This window comes from Xiphophorus hellerii, chromosome 8 (genome assembly GCF_003331165.1).
Source record: "Xiphophorus hellerii strain 12219 chromosome 8, Xiphophorus_hellerii-4.1, whole genome shotgun sequence".
In the NCBI taxonomy this organism is placed as follows: Eukaryota; Metazoa; Chordata; class Actinopteri; order Cyprinodontiformes; family Poeciliidae; genus Xiphophorus; species Xiphophorus hellerii.
Window position 1 is genome coordinate 17,565,740 of NC_045679.1, and position 18,597 is coordinate 17,584,336.

At 34.9% G+C, this 18,597-nt stretch overlaps 1 protein-coding gene across 1 annotated transcript in view; it reads right to left on the reverse strand.

The window, feature by feature from the left end:
- The window catches only part of brinp1 (bone morphogenetic protein/retinoic acid inducible neural-specific 1), a 117,049-nt gene that overhangs the window by 16,163 nt on the left and 82,289 nt on the right, over nucleotides 1–18,597 (reverse strand). Inside the window, exon 5 of the mRNA XM_032570103.1 lies at nucleotides 13,114–13,219. Within this exon, the coding sequence (XP_032425994.1) occupies nucleotides 13,114–13,219 (106 nt within the window). The remainder of the gene's footprint in view (nucleotides 1–13,113; nucleotides 13,220–18,597) is intronic.

The following is an 18,597-nucleotide window of genomic DNA, read 5'->3' on the forward strand; positions in this document are numbered from 1 at the left end:
ATTTTGCTTCTCATATTTTGATGGATATAGGCCCACAAACGTTCTATGAATGCTAAAAACGAATGGTGACTTCGCCTTTTCATTATGTCTCTTTCATGTGTGCTTTTTCTTCTTTTTTTAACATAGTGACAGATAGGGAGTGTAGGCCACAACTGAGGCTTGTAACTGCTTTGGCAAGCATTTGCCTACTTACTGGAATGCCATGCTCCGCCTCATAAGTTACAGTTTCATTAAAGATTAATTGACCATTGTGTAGCTGCAATTTCACAAAATAATCATTACTTAATCCACTGGTGCAATAAAGTGCGTTACCTCAATGGGGGCATTAAATTACCACAGGAGGTTATTGTTGCAGCTATAATACCATTCCAAAAAGCTTTGGACAAAAGAGACTCCTAAGTTCACGGTTGCACAGGCTTTCTTGTTGATAATACATCCTTGATGTGAAAGGGGAACATAATTTAAAATGTTGCTGTGTTTGCCAGTTTTCACATACAGACTCCTTGTCTTTACGTATGAGGTAGAAGTGCAGCTGAAAAAGCTATTTATCCACTTTTCTTTTTTTTCTGTATAGAGTGTGAGGTGTGTGTATTGGGCCAGACAAAGGATAACATGTTCCACTGGAGCTGTTCTGAGCTCTCAGAATACGTTTGCATTTTTTAAAGTTCAGAATGAGCTGTACTTAGCATTCAAACAGATAATGTGTGGTGTGTCAGTGCAGAGTAGATTATCGTAGATTATCATAAGTGCTCTAAGCACTCGAGTAAGCAGAAGCGTGTGTTGTCAAACAGGACTGTTGACTCACAATTTAGTATTAGTTTTATTTGAAAATCCCTGTGGAACAGGAAGTTTTATTGTTGGAATAATGTTTTTTATTTCTTTTTGTAAAATGTCCTGTTTAGTTTTAGAATTTTTATAGAATCCTTGTATATCTTGTATGTATTTGAGGGAGCAGGGCAGCAGAAATAGATGCACACAGCATCTTGCAAAAGTATTCATACCCTTGTTTTCACATTTTGTTTGTTGCAATCAGTTGTGATTTATGTGATAAAAATAAAGTAACACATTAATACAAAGTGAAAGGAACATTCATAATTTATGTAGATCTTATTTTTATATATATGCAGAAAATAAACTGAAATGCATGGCTTGTAGTTTGCTTTTTTTAATCAGTCTCTCTGATTTTACATTTTGTTGCAGTAATAACAGCAAACATAAATATGTGCTTGATCTAAACTAGAGATGTTCTAAGTGCAGTCTACCATTCAGAGCCATAGGAGTAATTTTGTGTTGCCCTTGACTGCAGCTTAAAAATGGTACAAATCGGCCACCCAGAAAAGATAGTTGATGTAGATGGAAGCGTTTTGTGATCATTATTATTACTATTACTTTTGATGACAATTTTATGACACATTTCTACAATCTTAAAAATAAAATGTGATACAGCACAGCCACTGATTTAACTTTGCTGAATACAGTGAGGGTTTGCGAAGACAGTTGTCTTTTTGTTGCTGAAAATAGACTAAGTTTATTTTCTAGATCAATAAAATGGAAAAAAAAAAAAAACATCCAGTTCGAAAAGTTAGAAAACTGCAAACCTTCCATTGATTGAGACAAATGTCTGAGGGTATTTTTCAGACCAACAATAATTTCCTTTTATTGACTTCGTTTCATCTAAATATTGCATGTTTAATGTATTGCTGTGCTGGAGTTGTACCTTAAGAAATAATCAAAAAGCTTAAGAACAGAAACAATTTTATAATAGCACATTTAGACAGTTAGTCTATCACAAAGGCACAATTTTTCTAATTCTCTTAGTCAAATAAATAAAAAAATAAGACAAAGCAATTTACTTTGCATGAATTAAAACTTAATTGCCAAAAAACGTATTTCTGAAAAAAAAAAAAAATAAAGAAAATTAAAATAAAAAGTCTCAAGCTATATGTTCTCTTTGATTCCAGTCAAAAGCACAGCAATGGCTTTGTCCTGTCAATAGGTGGCAACAACATCGGCATCAATTCCATCAAAATTCAACAAATGAAAATCTTGAGATAGACTAAATTGTGCTTTCTCAGACAGTTTACGCTTTTATTCCAGTCATTAATTCCGTAAGTCTGAAAAGTGTTTCAGATGTGTTTTTTTTTTAATTTAAATTTAAGTGTCTGTTGACAATAGGCACAAATTGTGCGAAAAACATCAGTAATGTGAAATACCAAGATTATTGCAGATAAAAACACTGATATAGATAATATTCACCTACTGTAGGATACACATTCTTCTTTTGCTCATGTTTAAGCACATACAGCAACATACAGTACAGTGTCATTGTCAGATACGAAGACAAGACAACAATAAACTGAAAAGGCGCCAAAAGATAAATCTGCTTTAGACTGGAGAACACTTAAAAAGATGATATAGATGCCTGCCAGTTTGGAAGCAAACTAAAACAAATTAGGCATGGTTTAAAACTTTTGCACCATACTTCAGCTTTTGTCTTGATGAAACTGAGCTTATATATTTTTATCTTGCAGGTGTAGCAATCACAGTAAGAGCATAAATTACCTAGGAAATAATCTTGGCATTCGGTTTGCTGTGTTTGCCGTATAAAAACAAAATGCTGAAATTGCATGTTGGAACAAATGTGATTGTGAAGGGCAGGAGAAGTAGAGAGGTAAATGAGACCTCCATGGCGCTGAATCATTACCTGATATTTTGCACCCTGAAAACAAAGATATACATGTTGAGTTAGAGTAAAATAAGTGAATGATTACTTTTATTCCTCTTTACAAAATGTGGTGCCCCGCTATGTGGCAAATCACGTTTTTGCACTTCTAAACAATAATGCAGGTTTCAAGAAGTAATGTTAAATTCACAAATTGCAGCTTCACTCAGTATTAGCTGTATTGAAAAACAATGCTTTGGTGTATAGTGGGAAATGTGATTGCCTTTGGCTGCTCATTCAGTGTTCAAGCTGTTCCGTCATGTGTTGCCATGTGTCCCCTCACAGCAGTAGCGGTAGACCTCGACTGGCAAGATTATTGTACTTGTCTCACAATAGGCACACAGACTGAAACCATGCACCCACATGCACACACGTAGATCCACAGCCTTCGTGAGCTATTGCAGAAATCACATGTTTTACAAGAAGCCCAGCGAGGGGGGGAGGAGAGACATATGACAGGCTCTGACATTTCCATTTGAGCTAGAACAGACACAACTGTCCTCAAAGTGTCACTGTGTGCTTTATGCACATCTCAGATCAAAAGCCCAGAGTTATCACAGAGAAGATATCACATATTCGTAAAAGCAGTATTAGTGTTTATCTTCACGCTTTGATCAAAATGGACAGAACTTAATTCTAAACAAAGTCTTGCACATTAACTTAAATAGATGCAACTGCAGTTTAAACTGTATTGTAACCTGAATGTGAAACCCCTTTAAAATACAAGTTTTAATTCCTCCAGGATATTCAAAGTGCTAATGAAAGCCACTCAACACTAAAAATAAGAATTATTAAATTTCTCATTTAAAAATTGGAAATAAAGAAATTACTTTAAATACAGGAAAATAAAGGAAATTTGAAGAAATCACAAGATGCAGCAAACAGAGGAGGGAAAAACGTGTGATATGTGATCATGTCACCAATCAAGGTCACTTTATTTCAAACTGATCATATAGACAATCTTTTTTTTTTCAAAATATATAAAAACTAGCAAATTCTTAAAATGTATTTCTTTGCAAGATCATGTGTGAAGGACAGCTAACTAACTAAATAAACCCTATGTGAAGTGAGTATATTTACAGGACAGTCAAAAAAATATATTAATGATAAGCTCATTTATAAATGTAAGACAATGTTGCTGAGGCTGTGCATCTTGAAAATCCTGGATAGGTACAAAATATGTAGCCTAAAGGTGAACTTGTTTCTATAAACAGAATGTTTGTCATTTCAAAGTGTCAAAATTTACAAAACAAACTAAATTCATTTTAGCTTAGTTGTTTGATAAGCTTTCAAATAAGTTTTTCTTTCTAAGAGAACACTTTAGGAAAGAACATGGACGTTGATAAAATGCCTGGGTTTATTTTTTTTCCCTCATCCAATATTTGCTCTTCATGTTTTGCATCAAATATTTTGTCGTCAGTAAATAATTCTCTGCTAACCAAAAGCTTTTTGTTTACTGATACTCCCGTCTGCACATCAAATCCTCAACAAGTCCATCACAGAAACACCCAATTGATTTGTCTGTTTGTTTTACTTTCCCAAACTGTTTACAGCATTTTTCACTCTGAAAAAAGGGACATGCATTGAGGAACATAGCAATGAGTATCTAATTCATCACTCTCTGCATGACTCGCCAGGGCCAGTTAATTTATTTTCACTTTCCCACTTTGAAAACTGTTGGCTCAGGCTATTCTAACATATTCATAAATCTTCCAAGATAGGCTCATGGCTCTTCCAAGATAGGCTCTTGAGGAGACTGGAAAAAGAGAAAAGAGAAAAGCAGGCGTTGGAGATTGAAAGAGGCAAATTAGTTTGCTTTTGTTTTGGTGCTAATTTATGACAGCCACACTAGGGGTGATAGGGTCCTCACAGGGTAATGACTTGTGGAGGTTCTGGGGCCTTTTATCTTTCCGTGGTGGAGCTAATATATGTAACCAATTTGCAAATCATCACCTCCAATACACAGTTTGTCTGTTACTTCTGAAAAAAAGTGTAAAGAAATATGTTTTAATATTCTGATATAAAATACCTCAAGTAACAGCTAAAACGTATTTCCCTACAGATGCCACAAAATTACACCTCAGGTATCAAGAAAAAATAAAAATGAAACTCCTTTTGTTTTTAATCCCTAAAAAATAGGCTTTTATAAAGAGTTTTACAAACCCACAAAAATCCCGACCATTTAACCGTGTGCTAATACCCTCTCTCAACTCATTCCCAGTCCTCAATAAGCTATTTTTACTTGTAGGTCTCAGTGGAGACTGAAAGTGAGAATCCAGCCAAATGCAATATCATCAGGTTTCTAAGCTTTAGCCTGAAGAAAGGACAAACAAAGAACAAATTAATACGGGGGAGTAAAAGTTTATCTAATTCCCAACAGCTGTAAAGCTAAATTGTGCAGATCTTTCATTTGGATCAAATGAAGCAGAATAAACAAGTTAGAAAATGTTAAAAAAGAACAACAGAAAAAAAACAAAAAAAAACCGAATACAATCATCTACATGACTAATTCAGGGAAATTAGTTACTATCCATTTAAGTTATATATGTGAGGGAAGTTTAGACTTGCAAAATAATCAAAGAACAGTGTAATTTTAAACAGTATGACATGTACTCCAAAATGGCATTACATACATCCACACTGTGAAAATATGCCTTAGTAGGATTTACAGGAACTTACAAAAGTAATCACACCCCTTGAACTGTTCTGAATTTTGTCATATTGCAACAGTAACGTTTTGTCAGTGTTATTTTAATTGCATGTAATTGTATGTAATTTTTCATGATGTAATGCATCAAGAGAAATTGGTACATAATTGTGAAATAGAAAGAAAATGCTACATTAAGCTCAAGTCAGATTGGATAGTGTGTTACTGAACAGCAAACTTCAAACTTCAAGCCTAACCACAGTTTCTCTGTTGGATTTTGGTCTGGAGTTTGAGTTATTTCAATACATGAATAAGCTTTTATCAAAAACTTTTCAATTTAGCTCAGCATATGTTTGGGGTCAGTGTTCTGACAAGAGATAAACCCTGATTACAAGTCTTAGACTCTTATAGGTTTCTTCTTATTGCCCTGTATTTATTTCAATCAGTCTTATAAACTGTGAACTTCTCCGTTCTTGCGAAAGAAAATCATCTCCAAGACATTTTACGGCCATCATCATGTATCACCATGGGGGCTGTTTGTTCCTGGTAATTTGCAGTGCTGGGTTTCCTCTGCACAACATTTTGCCCCCATTTGACCAAAGCATTTTCTTACACATGTATTCTGTGTCTCCCATATGGTTTGTGGTAACCTTTAAATTGGGACTTTTTTATGGCTTTCTTTCAGTAATGGCTTCCTTCTTTCCACTCTTTCATAAAGGAAAGATTTGTGGAGTACATGACTCCACGAAAAAAAAAAAAAAAAGATTCTCCTGCCTGAGCTGTTGAACTTTGCAGTTCCTCCAGATTTTCCACAAGCATCTTCACTGCTCAGCTAGCCTCTCTGATTAATGCTTCCCCTCCCCAGCAGATCAGCTTAGGTGGACGGTTAGGTCTTGGAGTGTTTGCCATTCTGGTGTACAGTTTCCTTTTCGAGGTGATGGATTGCACAGTACTTTGTGAGATGTTCAAAACCACAAACTTCTTCAAATCTTTAAAACAATCTAATACCTTATAAATTGACCTGTCGGTTCTCTTCCTCAGTGTTTACTAACATCTGCTTTTGTACCTAGATTAAATTACATAGATTCTTACTAATTATGTGTTGTCTGGAGGCAATAAGCTGCACTGTATTATATTGAGGGAGGAGAGAAAAAAAGAGAGTTGAATGCTATGCATGCTAGATTTTTTTGGAAAATCCTATATCATATTTTTTCCATTTCACTATATGCCACTTTGTGTTGATCCTTCACAAAAAACAAACAACAACAACAAACTAATGAAACAAATGGAAGCTTGTGGTTATAAGACTAAGAAATATGACAAAAGTATGGGGACTGTGGATATTTTCCAAACTTTGATGCATTATGTTGAGAATAAATAATGCTGTGTTTTCCCTTTGTGGAGAATTAGCCATTCTCCATGCTGAGTTCTTGATGCATGAGGTCAAAGAAGAGTCAGTGAGTTGAATTCATGAATTCCATTTATTAATACCAAAATACAGCTGGTCCATTATGACCTGCTACCTTTAAGAGCTAACAGACCAAAATGGAGCCCAAGAACAGATCACCTTTGTTAGCCTCCATCTAAGTTACGCCCCAAAGAGGGCGTTACCTAGCTCCTCGTATCCTGTAATCTTTGAGGGTGTTTCCTAACATGTCATTTCTTTTAGCCTTAGCAACTAGCTAACAGAGACAGAAGGAAAACGCATAACTATTTATTCTCAACACCTTCTATCTCTTTTAGCTAGTTACAAAGCTAAAGCTAAATTAAATGACATGTTAGGAAACACCCTCAAAGTTAAGGTTAAGGGATATGACACACTAGGGAACGCCCTCTTTAGAGCATAGCTTAGATAGAGGCTAACAAAGGAGCTGTTCTTGGGTGCCATGTTGTCCTGCTAACTCCTAAAGGTAGCATGAGGAATGGACCAGCTGTATTTTGGAATTAATAAATGGGATTCATAAATTCAACTCGATGACTCTTCTTCAACCTCATACATCAAGAACTTAGCATGAATAAATTCTCCACAATTAATAGATTAAATACTGCTAAATCTTACAGCAGTGTTTGTGATGCTGTCAAGGACAAAAAAATGGGTGTAGGGGGATGGGTGAGGGTAAATAGCACAAGGAATATTTGCCAAACATTTGACATACCAAAGCCATGATACAAAGGAACAATATCTGATTTTAGGTTGTTAGGTTGTTCACTTGATGTCAGAAGCCACTACAACATTCTAAACTAAATCTAGTGCGGTAATGTGGAATATATGATTTTATTGAGCAGTATGTGCATTTTTGCTTTTATTGTGGTATCAGAGTTCAGCATGTATTTTTACTGTTGTAGTGTATTTAATTATGGTGGTAACATTGGTTAGGGCACAATTTCCAAGACAAATTTCCCCTATGGACGGAACAAAGAATACATTTATCATCTACATCTATCTATGTAAAAGCAAAGAGAATATCTAGGCAGCATCAGATTCACTGTGTTATCTGCGTCTCACAGTACCACCAACTCAAAAACGAAACCACAGGGGTGAGAACAAAGGAAACACATTCTTCTTTCATAAAACTTGTGTATGTGGGAGAGAGGATAGTCAAATATCTAAAGAAAACTACATTTAGAAAGTTGCTTATTTCTTGCCTTTTAATTCAAAGTCCTGTCTGTGGTATTTCCACACCAAATTCCATCACAGTGAGGACAGAAAAGCTTGATCATAGTGAGCATTAGTAAATACTTCACACTATAGCTCTAGAGTCTTATGTGGGTATGGCGGTGAACAAACTGCAGCAAAAATGATAATAATAATAAAAAAATTATAATGACAATAATAATAAATCAAACTAGCTAAGAGAAACACCATGATTAAATATTTAACTACTGGAACAAATCTAGGGACATTTTCTATTAGTGCATCCTTGTTGTAACTCATGTGATTTTAACATACCAATAAGATCTCATAACTGAGCAATTAAAAAGACTAGATTTATTATATTTCAAGTTTTCAATTTTTGCAGTCCATAAAGAATGAGCATCAGTATAAAACAAAAAATAAATAAATAAATAAATAAATAAACAACACACAATTGATTTCTGTAAATTAAAGTAACCAGAGAATGTAGTTGCAAAAGCTTTAAGCAGATAAAATAGTCTGAGAAGTGTCACCATGGAAACTTCATGTGATTATGATTAAAAGTGTGGCTCTAAGCATCGACAAGAAGAAATGCATTAGTATCTGATTCAGCACACCAAAATGGTCAAAATACTTTTGTGTCTGTCAACTTTAAGTTGAAGTGTGGGTCTATACATCAAGGAACTGACTGGTTGGAACGCAGCCTATTCTCACTTTCTGTTTTGCAGTCTCTCACCAGTGTTAACGGAGGAGCTCGACTGCTGGGTAGAAGGCTTAAAAATCTTAAATCAGTCAGGAAACTTTGTCAAACTTGGTCTGAAAAGCGTCTATGAATCTCATAGTCTCATTTCTTGGCAAAGTGCTGGAGGCAAAAGCCTACATCAGGGTGAAAAGAATCAGAAACTCTCCTCAAACAGGGTAGCAAGGTTTCACTCTGGTTGTCATAGACCTAAATGGTAGGAGAAGAGAAGCAAATAAAACAAAAACAAGAGAATAGAGAAGAAAGGAAAGAAATATAATGATCAGTCACAATGGAACTTATTAGTGACTAACCGTGCCTCGAGGATTCCTCAAGCAGAAAAAGAAAACTGCATAAACTAAATATTATTCTTCAATAGCTGTTTCATAAAGTTGACTGCAAAAGGAGACTATTACATTTTTTTTTCTTACTGTTTACCTGAACAATGAGGTCAAACAAGCATATTTTTAAAGACCAGAATGGTTATGAATAAAACAAGGAGATTGGTTATGAATAATAAAATAATTTAATTTCATTATTTATTCTAACCTCCAAATTTCAGTAGCCTTTTACTGCATATGTCAGCAACACTCATAACAAAACTCATACTGTGATGCTTTCTGGTGAACATTTTAGGGTGGGGTGGGACAAACTTGAACATTTTGTTCTCCAGTGCAAAACCGCTTTTTAAAATTACAATAACTATCATAACTCCACACAAATCTGTTAAAGAATGAATGTGGATAGATGAGAGTATAAAGGTCAGAGAACAAGGTAGCAATTTTACAGCTTGATTGTGTTTCTTGTTTCAGAAATTTAAAAAGGTAACATGTTTCAAGTAGATTAGTTAAAATATATATTTTATTGGAATAAAAAGTAGCTGAAGACCGCTGTCTGAATTTTAAATTTGTCCCACATCATTTGGGTATGATCAATTCTATACATAAGCCATGAGTGGCCCTAAATACTAGTTAAATAATTTTTTTGTATAATCAGAAAATACGTAAATCCTCAAAGGTGCAGACAGAGTCTCTATAGAAATTAAAAGGCAGGTATTCAATATTGAAATAGCAGTATTAGAAGCTGTTAGTTTTAAGAGTTCATGTTCATGCATGACCGATTTGATTTAATATGCCAAACCACAGGTTGAAACAAATGCATGTATTTGGTAGGTCACAAATAAATTTTCACTATATGAAGTGAACTATTTTTATAATAAGTGCAAATATTAAATATCAAAAAATAGAACATCAGAATTTTGGTCCTATAAATTCAGGTATATTCATTGAATGCTTCTTAATCGTTCTCCATGTTTTCATCTTCTTATGATTACTGTTGGTTTTTTTTTTTAATACTACTACTACTACATATTTGCCAAATGTGTCATATTTACCAAGTATGACACATTTAGTCATCCATATAAAAACACAATTTCACATTAGAAACTGCTGCTGGTGATCTGTGATCATCCACACTGGCCAGATGCGACTTCTCCCTGCAGTTTAAATGCCAAAAGTTAGCATTTTAGCTAATTGTCTGGTAAAAGGTCAATAGGCATTTGTAAATGAGACACATGGCGGGTGTTCATTAGAAGTGCTGAGAGCTGCTAGAGCTTATTAGAGTAGCACAGGGTCCAGCCATTTCGGTCTCTCTCAAGGGAAAGTCTATAAAGTCCATTTATGCTCTGTAGTCAAAGAGGACAATGCTGTCAAAGCTGTTATTTCTTGGCATTGGCTATAAAGACCAGTCAGGGGCCACAATAAACCTGTTAGTGTTTTTGTATGAATGAAATGTAGTCAAGATGGGAGAACTGTGAAGTCCAGAGGAAGTTCCAAATTTTTAAGTATTATCTTATTTGCTAATTTTTTTAAAGTTTACTTTGTTCAGTGCAAAACATTCAAACACCAGCCTGTCAGTGTATCTCTTGAATGGAACAATTTATTTTTTTTATCTTGAGCCAATTTCTTCTCAGCTATTCATCAGTTTAAGTGGAGGCAGTGAAAATAGTCTCTGTAATTGTAACATCGGACCCAATGTTTTCAAGAATGCTTTGTGGGATATAAAAGAAGGCACTTGTTTGGTCTACTGAATAAATGTTGTATTGATTCAGGTGATAGGAGAAGCTAAAGTGACCTATTATCTTAGTTGTTTTTAAAATATAGCTCAACAAAAGAACACACATCCTGACATTCACTTAAAAATCTAAAAGTGCAAAACAAATACTCTAGATGTTTAAAAATATTTGTGAACTAGCAAAGCTATTATTTCTTCCTGAAACAATCCATCTAAAACATTTTGCTTACATTAAATCCTAACTCTCTTTTTATTTGTAGAGAACATGCACATGTTATCTCATTAGTTATCCTTGTGAATTGTAGAACTTTTGATAGGAATGTCAAAATTCATTATATTTATCACCACAAAGCGTGTTCATGTCTGACACAGTTGAGGTCACTTTTTTTCCACAATCTAGTTTTGAATTCATGATGTTACATAAAGGGGCAAACTAGAATTAGAAATGGAAATAAAATTTTATTACAATATTTTGTGGTATTTGTTGTAATATTGATAAAACAGTAACAAATATCTAAACATTTATCAGTCTTTGATTATTTGTAGTGCTGTGATTGTATGTCACTGAATGTAGCTTAACCCATCAGACAAAAATATTGCTCCTAAAAACAAAATGTATACATTATCAAAAAAGTCTGTCTTAGTATACCAGTTACATTGGAAACTGCAACTGTGCTTCTAAGCTGCTCCAATTAATTCACTTTATTCATGTATTTAATTATAGAACCAATAGTGGAAAAAAAACAACTAAAAGTAACAATTCCAGCCACAACAATAACCAGTGCTAAATGCATAGCTTCAAATCATAACGTAGACGTAGCAGTTTAATCAGAGGATATGCCTCACAAAGAGATAAAATGAAGACCAGCACTTATATCTACCTTAATGCCAAAGTGAGAACTGTAAGGTGATTTTAATGACTAGAAGTAATTAGAAATCTATTTGGCAGCAAAAACCTTAAAAGCTCTTCAGTGTTTATATACCTCTTCATCGGTGGTGTGAAGTGTATTACTTTGAAGAGCACTATTATCGTTCAGCAAGTTACACCATCAGCTGTCTTTGTAATTAATGACAGGAATAATTGCTCTTAAAAACGCATTTTAAGGAAATCTCTTATCGTTCATCCATGCACCTCGGTAACAAGCAGATTTTGGCTCAAGTAGAAAATCCTTAGCTGGAAACCAACTCAAAGCTTTTCCTTTCTGTTACGGGTATTATCACAGAGAGTTAAAAAAAAAAAAAAAAGCTTTCCTTACTCTGTCATCTGTCAGCTGGGTGCCAAAAATTCTTTAACGTATAATGCTAATAGATTTGACGCTTGACAATAAAGCTTTTTCTCTTTTTTTCCATTTTTCTGAAAAAAAAAAACATATTGAGTGCTTAGAATAAGTGGCACTCAAGGACCTAAAAGTGCTTTTTGACAAACCGCATTGGAGTAAAACTAGGAGGCGTGTGGATTAAAGAGAAGTCTCTGTGATTCTAGAACTGGTGTTAATATGTATGTAAACTTAACTACACAAATAGATCAATCATTGCTGTTAAAATCTGTCATTCCTTTCCCTCTAAGTGCCTGTCACTGCATGTGATTGTTTTTCTTGTGATTTCTATTCTGATTGTGTCAGTGTTAAAAGGGACAGTGTGACGTAAAATCAGCTTTTTGAACTTTACATCATCATCATCATCATCATCACTTGATTATTCTAAAATATGGCACTATGCAAAATTACATTATACTGCCCCTTTAAAATTTTTTGAGAAGAACATACTAATGAGTAAAAGTCACTGCTTAAATTCTGCTACAGTCGGTGAGCCGAATGCAAATTCTTTATTTTCCAACGTAGACCATCTTTGACAGTGACTTACATAATACGCTCATTGGATAAACTCCTACAAATCAGAATGTGGTTCAGAATTAATGGGACAGGCAATGTTTTACACTGATTGCATACACCACACCTATATATGGAATTTCAGTTCTGAAACCGAACAAACTGTTTTGTACTTAGGCCTGTCTTTGATCAGCGCTTTAAGGAAGACTTAGGAACACAATCACATTAGAACACGAACAGACATCTATAACCAGAAAATTGTACTGCAATCCCCCAGAGGGGATTCGGGAGCAAATCTATTCCAAACCCAGTGCCAATTAAAAAGTGCATTGGCATTCAATTCTTCAACAACCACAAACCATTTTCCTACGTCATGTGTAACTATAGATCTCCTTTAATTTTAACAGGCTCCTGCCCTCTTATGTCCAACATCCTTGGAAAGCATGGGGCTGTATTTGATTTGTTTACCTTGCAGATGAAGCTTGCTCTCAGGGCTCTGCAGGAGGATCGAGCTAACTGAGTCCAAATTGTCATAGCTGCTGCATCCCAGCGGCCCTGTCCGTGTCTCTGTCACCTGCAAGAGAATTAGGAGTTTAATGAAAGCCACATTACAAGGAAATGTAGGTGTAAGTGTCTGCCTATATATTACACCCAATGAGTAGAAACGCTTTCATCTTCAGCAGACATGCTGTCATCAGGTTATGTAGCATTTTTCTCACTTCCCTCTATGTTGCAGCAATGCATTTCAAGTCAAAAAAAAGAAACGATCACAAGACTACCCAGCCATTAACAATGTCAGCTCTTTATTACTGCCGTCAGCGAATAACATAACAGTTATTAGATGCTTTTTTCTTTTAGAGAGCCTTTCATACATGCTAATTACACTACATTCATACAAGTAAATTTGTACCCCATGGCCTGCACACAAAAGAGCTTTGATTGTGCAGTTTTACCATATAGTTTAAAGCTTCTACAACCAAAGGGATTTTTTAAACCACTCTTAATGCCTTCACCGACTCATTTCTAAAAAGAAGTCTTAATTGCGAATTTAAGTAACAGCTGATTTACACATAACATTCTTAATTCAGATGGCAAAACTCTTAAAGCAATTTGTCAATTGATATGATGAGGTCACTGTGGCCAGAAACGCAAAAAACATGGCAGGAAAACAACCAATAAAACTGCAAAAAAACTGCCAATATGTAGCATTGGTGATTTGTGCATGAATAGTATCAAATTTTTAGACTGACAAAATTCTGAAAATTAATTAAAAAAAAAAATAGGCTACTTGAGAAAATAGACAGGGAGAGCTAACAGTAGACCCAGAAAAATACATTTATTACTGACTCATAAATTCTGAATCAGAATAATATCTTTGTGTTGTAATAAGAATCATATTTCGTAAAAAATTAAGGTCACTTTTCAAAGAAAGTAAAAACAATAACAAACATCAAGAAACATCATATGTATCAGAAATTAATTTTGGGATAGTCAGCCCCTTGTGATGCACAAAATCCTGCATTAAGGTGATTAAACTCGACACATCACAAGCCAAGCTCCCATTTTCCTTTATAAGGGTATGAAAATATGTGACAAAACATATCTTATGTGCTACTCATAGATAAGCTTTTTGCCTTAGACATGAACTCATACAGACAGACTGAAGTAGAAACGTGACTGATGTTTGGTCTGTTATTGAATGTAATGCTTGTGTTCATAACTTAATATTTGAAAATACAGTAGTTGGTTGCCAGGACTCAAAATGATGCTGATGAGGGTAGAATGAATCAAACATTACAATGAATCAAACATTAAGTATGCATACGTGGAAGCCCCAAATAATGAAGTGGAAGACATTGTAAAGCTATTCTAATGTAAAAGCTATTATCCTGTGTAGGTTTAACTTTGACCCTTTTTATCACCATGGTGCAGGTAGTCACAATGGCCACATTGGATAAAAAGAAGAAATTATGTTTGCATGAAAAACTATGGATAAGGATAAATTATTGTAATTTTTTTTTCAATTATGACAGTGCTTTATTATGTTTGCCTTTACATAAAACACTAGTATAAAGGTTAATAATAACTTGCCAATACTTTTAGAAACATCAGAAATATACAGCTATTTATTATTTAAAAGTGTTGATGGCTGAGTTGCAGTCATTGGGGGATTCCTTTATTTTTTATAACATCCATCAAAATAGACCAGAAAAACCAACTTTATCTTCACCATCATCACAACATTTGACCTCAGTAACTTTAGTAAGCAGCTCTACACTCTGTGTGTGTGAGAGAGAGGGAAAAGCAAGAGACAGGGAGGGAGGGAGGAGAGAGAGGAAGAGAAAAGAAAAAAAGTAAGAGAGAGAGTGAGAGAGAGAAGCTGAAGTGGGATGCCATTTTTTCTGCCTTTATTGCTGATACTGTACCAGATGGTGGGCTGACAAGCAAGAAATTAGACAGATGTATATCTTACCCTTGGCATCAGGCGATCAGGAGGAGGGATTGACGAGGAGGTGTGGATACAGTTGACAGACAGGGCCAAAACTCTCTCGGAGTAATATATAATTATAGTATTCAGTCCATTTGGACTTGAATAAATCCTTCACCATTTTTTTCTTATCTTTTTCCACATGAAACAGCAGAAATAAAGAAACTCAACATTTCACTTGATCACTTGTGATTTATAAAGAATAACTAAATGCAGGGTAAAGGATACACCACTAAACTTGGACTGTAAGGATAGCTGCATTATTGCAATATAATATTTACTGTCATGCTGGACAAAAAATTAAAAGCTGGATCTTTAATGAAAACCGATAGCATGTGGCTAAAATATTCTTAAAACAAATAAGTGTTGTCTGCTGCAAATGAAATATAGATAAGATGACGAATGACATCAAAGTCTGACTGTTTCTTACAGAAGCTTTTGGTTTGATTATTTGCAAAGAATATTACTGCAATGTTCTGCTTCCTGATCTTCTCTGCTATAGTTACTCTAAAATTATGTTGTCTGAACACTTATAGAGACCAGCAAAAGGATTCACATCACTGCAACTTCAAAGTCTCTGCACTGGCTCCGTCTTTGTTTTGGAAATGATATTCAGATTCCTTCAAATCTGGCTTAATTTAGTTGTCTCATTTTTTTTTTTTATTCCACTTCTAAGTTTGACTTTAAGTAGTACTTGACTTCCTGAAATGTTGGGCATTATCTAAAGTTGAATGAAATGAAGAACAAAATATTTTCAAATCACAAGAGCAAAATTTTGTTTCATAACAAATCCTAGAAAATATAACTAATGTTTGAACTGTGAAACTTTACAATTTCATTAATGAAACTATTATCATTTCAGATTTGATGTTTCTTTTAAGTCTCATAATAGTTGGAACAGAGGCTACAAATGGCTGGAAAAGTATAAAAGGACTTATCTGTGAGTACAAATAAACTAGTTAAGTTAACTCATATCAGGTATGCAGGAGAGTGGAATAACTAGCTAATGCATTTTATTATTAGTTACTTACTGTTCTACAGAGTGAAGTTCACTCAGTTAACAGCATCTACAGAGAAATTTCTTTGAGAATTTTCATTTTAAATTAAGCACAGACAAAGCCATCTTTACGGATTAAAGACTAGTGGTTGTAATCTGAATGACCGTAGGAGAACAGTGTGTGGCACTTGTCTTTTCCTTCCCTAGCACACGCTGTGCAGTGCATCAGATTATGAAAATGGAGTTAAACGCAATAAAAATAAAAGGAGCAATCAAAGGATTGAAGTGGGCCGAGTGGGACTTAAAGGATTTGGATTATTGAGCAGAACACAACAGTGGAATCCCACCAGGCTGGGAATGTATCACAGCACACAGTCAAAAATCACAGTTCTGGAACGTTCCCTTTAATTGTCATCTGCCATCAGGACTACCATCTAACTGGGTAAATAAGAGATAATGCACATGAGATCTAAAGTTTTCTTCAATGTATTCAACTGTCTTTTTCCCAAAAGCCCACAATGTTAGAAAACTTTCTTCATTTATGTAAACTTTTCAGTCATAGAACAAAAAAAAAAAAATCAAATAAACCCTCTGGGCACTTAGTGTCTATATTTGAATGGGAAAGAGAAAATAGATTACTTTGCTTACATCTATGACTATGTATCCCATATGGGCCATTGTTTCTGGTGCACTAGTTAATCAATTTGACCTCTAGCCCAATTACCAGTTGCATCCCTACATCTCACAATGCAGAAATTCTAAACATCAGAAAGTTACAGAAAAAATGAACATATTATACTTTAGGAGAAATTAGCCTGATTGACCAAATCTGTTTATCCATATAAGAAGTAACGAATAGCACATGATTTCTACATTACATCTTCTGCTACATTTCATAAAAACCTGCTAAGAGACATAGCCTCTATTAAATGTTCAATTACAACTCTCTTTAGGATTTAAATGTAGAGATGTAAACTCAGAAGGTGAAATGTGAATGCAATGGCCACCTAATGAGGCATGAACACAGAGCAGAATAAATGATTTGATGTAGTGCGGCATAGATATAAAATTACATTGTTCTAACACAGTAAGGAAACAAGCATAGACCTCTGCTATATATATATTTGAGTGTAGGTGTGCAGTTTACGTACGTGCACCCTACACACAAACATATAGGAGTGAGAGAAATAATTTTTCTAACTTATTTTATTGGACATTACCCTTAACCTTGGTTGAATATGTACTGAATGTTCAGTGTGCAAAGACAAACAAACCAAACTAATTACAGCAGTATGCAAAAAAACTCATTATTTTTGCAAGTACCCATGTGCTTGTCATGGAAGTGGTATCTTCTTACTTGTGTTTTTAAAAATATCCTTCACAAGATGTGTTCTCTGAAACCAAGCCTCACATGACGCTTTGTGTCTAAGTTGCAATTATACTTGAAAGACCCATAAGGATGAAAAACAAACTGATTTGTTATTGTACAATAACAAAGAGAAGGAATGAAGGCAATGAGATGGATGAGAGGGACTGGGACGAATACCATAAGGTTCAACTGTCTCCATTACACATCTCCTCTGCTGTGCCTCTCCTAATCTGCCCGTCACCTGCCATTTTCTTAATGACTTGCTATTTATGGCAACATAGAAAATGAAAAGGCTTGCTCTTCAGTAGTTCTCCTATCCTGGTCGTGGAAAACCTCTGAGGACATTTTTTCTCTTCAATAATTCATAAATAGTGCATTTGGCGCCGGTGTTCCTGCCAGTCTCACAAGGAGGTGGCGCTGTAGGGACGTAGAGGTAATGAGGATAAATTTTATGTAAATCAGATTTTTTACAAAGTTAATTGTTACAAAAAAACTTTCTAATTACAACTGTGGTACATTCAAGTTTTAAAGCTAAAGCAGCACTGCACATTAAATATATTTAGATTTTCTTAGTACATACAAATAAAATGCTTCAAACTTTGTAACTGTTTTTTTTTTTTTAGAAGTCTGGGTCATACTGCACACATGTTACATATTTAACCTTGCATGAGATTCACTAGACTGGAGCATGAAATAAGAGATAAGATCATTGGCTGTGGTTGGCACACCACTACCATCCACGGCACTGCAGCATCATCAGGAAGTATGCATATTGATTGCTAGTGTAAATCTGCCCAGTGTGACTGTATGAATAGGTGACCTTGTGGTTGTTGCAGCAAGCATATCCTCCACTCATGTGGGGAAAGCACACTTATTTACTATCACACATCATGCATGGATGGAAACAACCGTACACAGTCAGCCGCACACTCACATACATGCTGACATGGTCATGAAAGCAAGCAGGCTCCTGTGGACAAACAGCCCAGTTAATTCCTCATCATACTTTTTCCGGCATCATCATACATTCCTGCAGAAAAACACTCAGTCGTAAAATTGACATTTTCTTTCCATTACAACACTTCATTGAGTATCTTA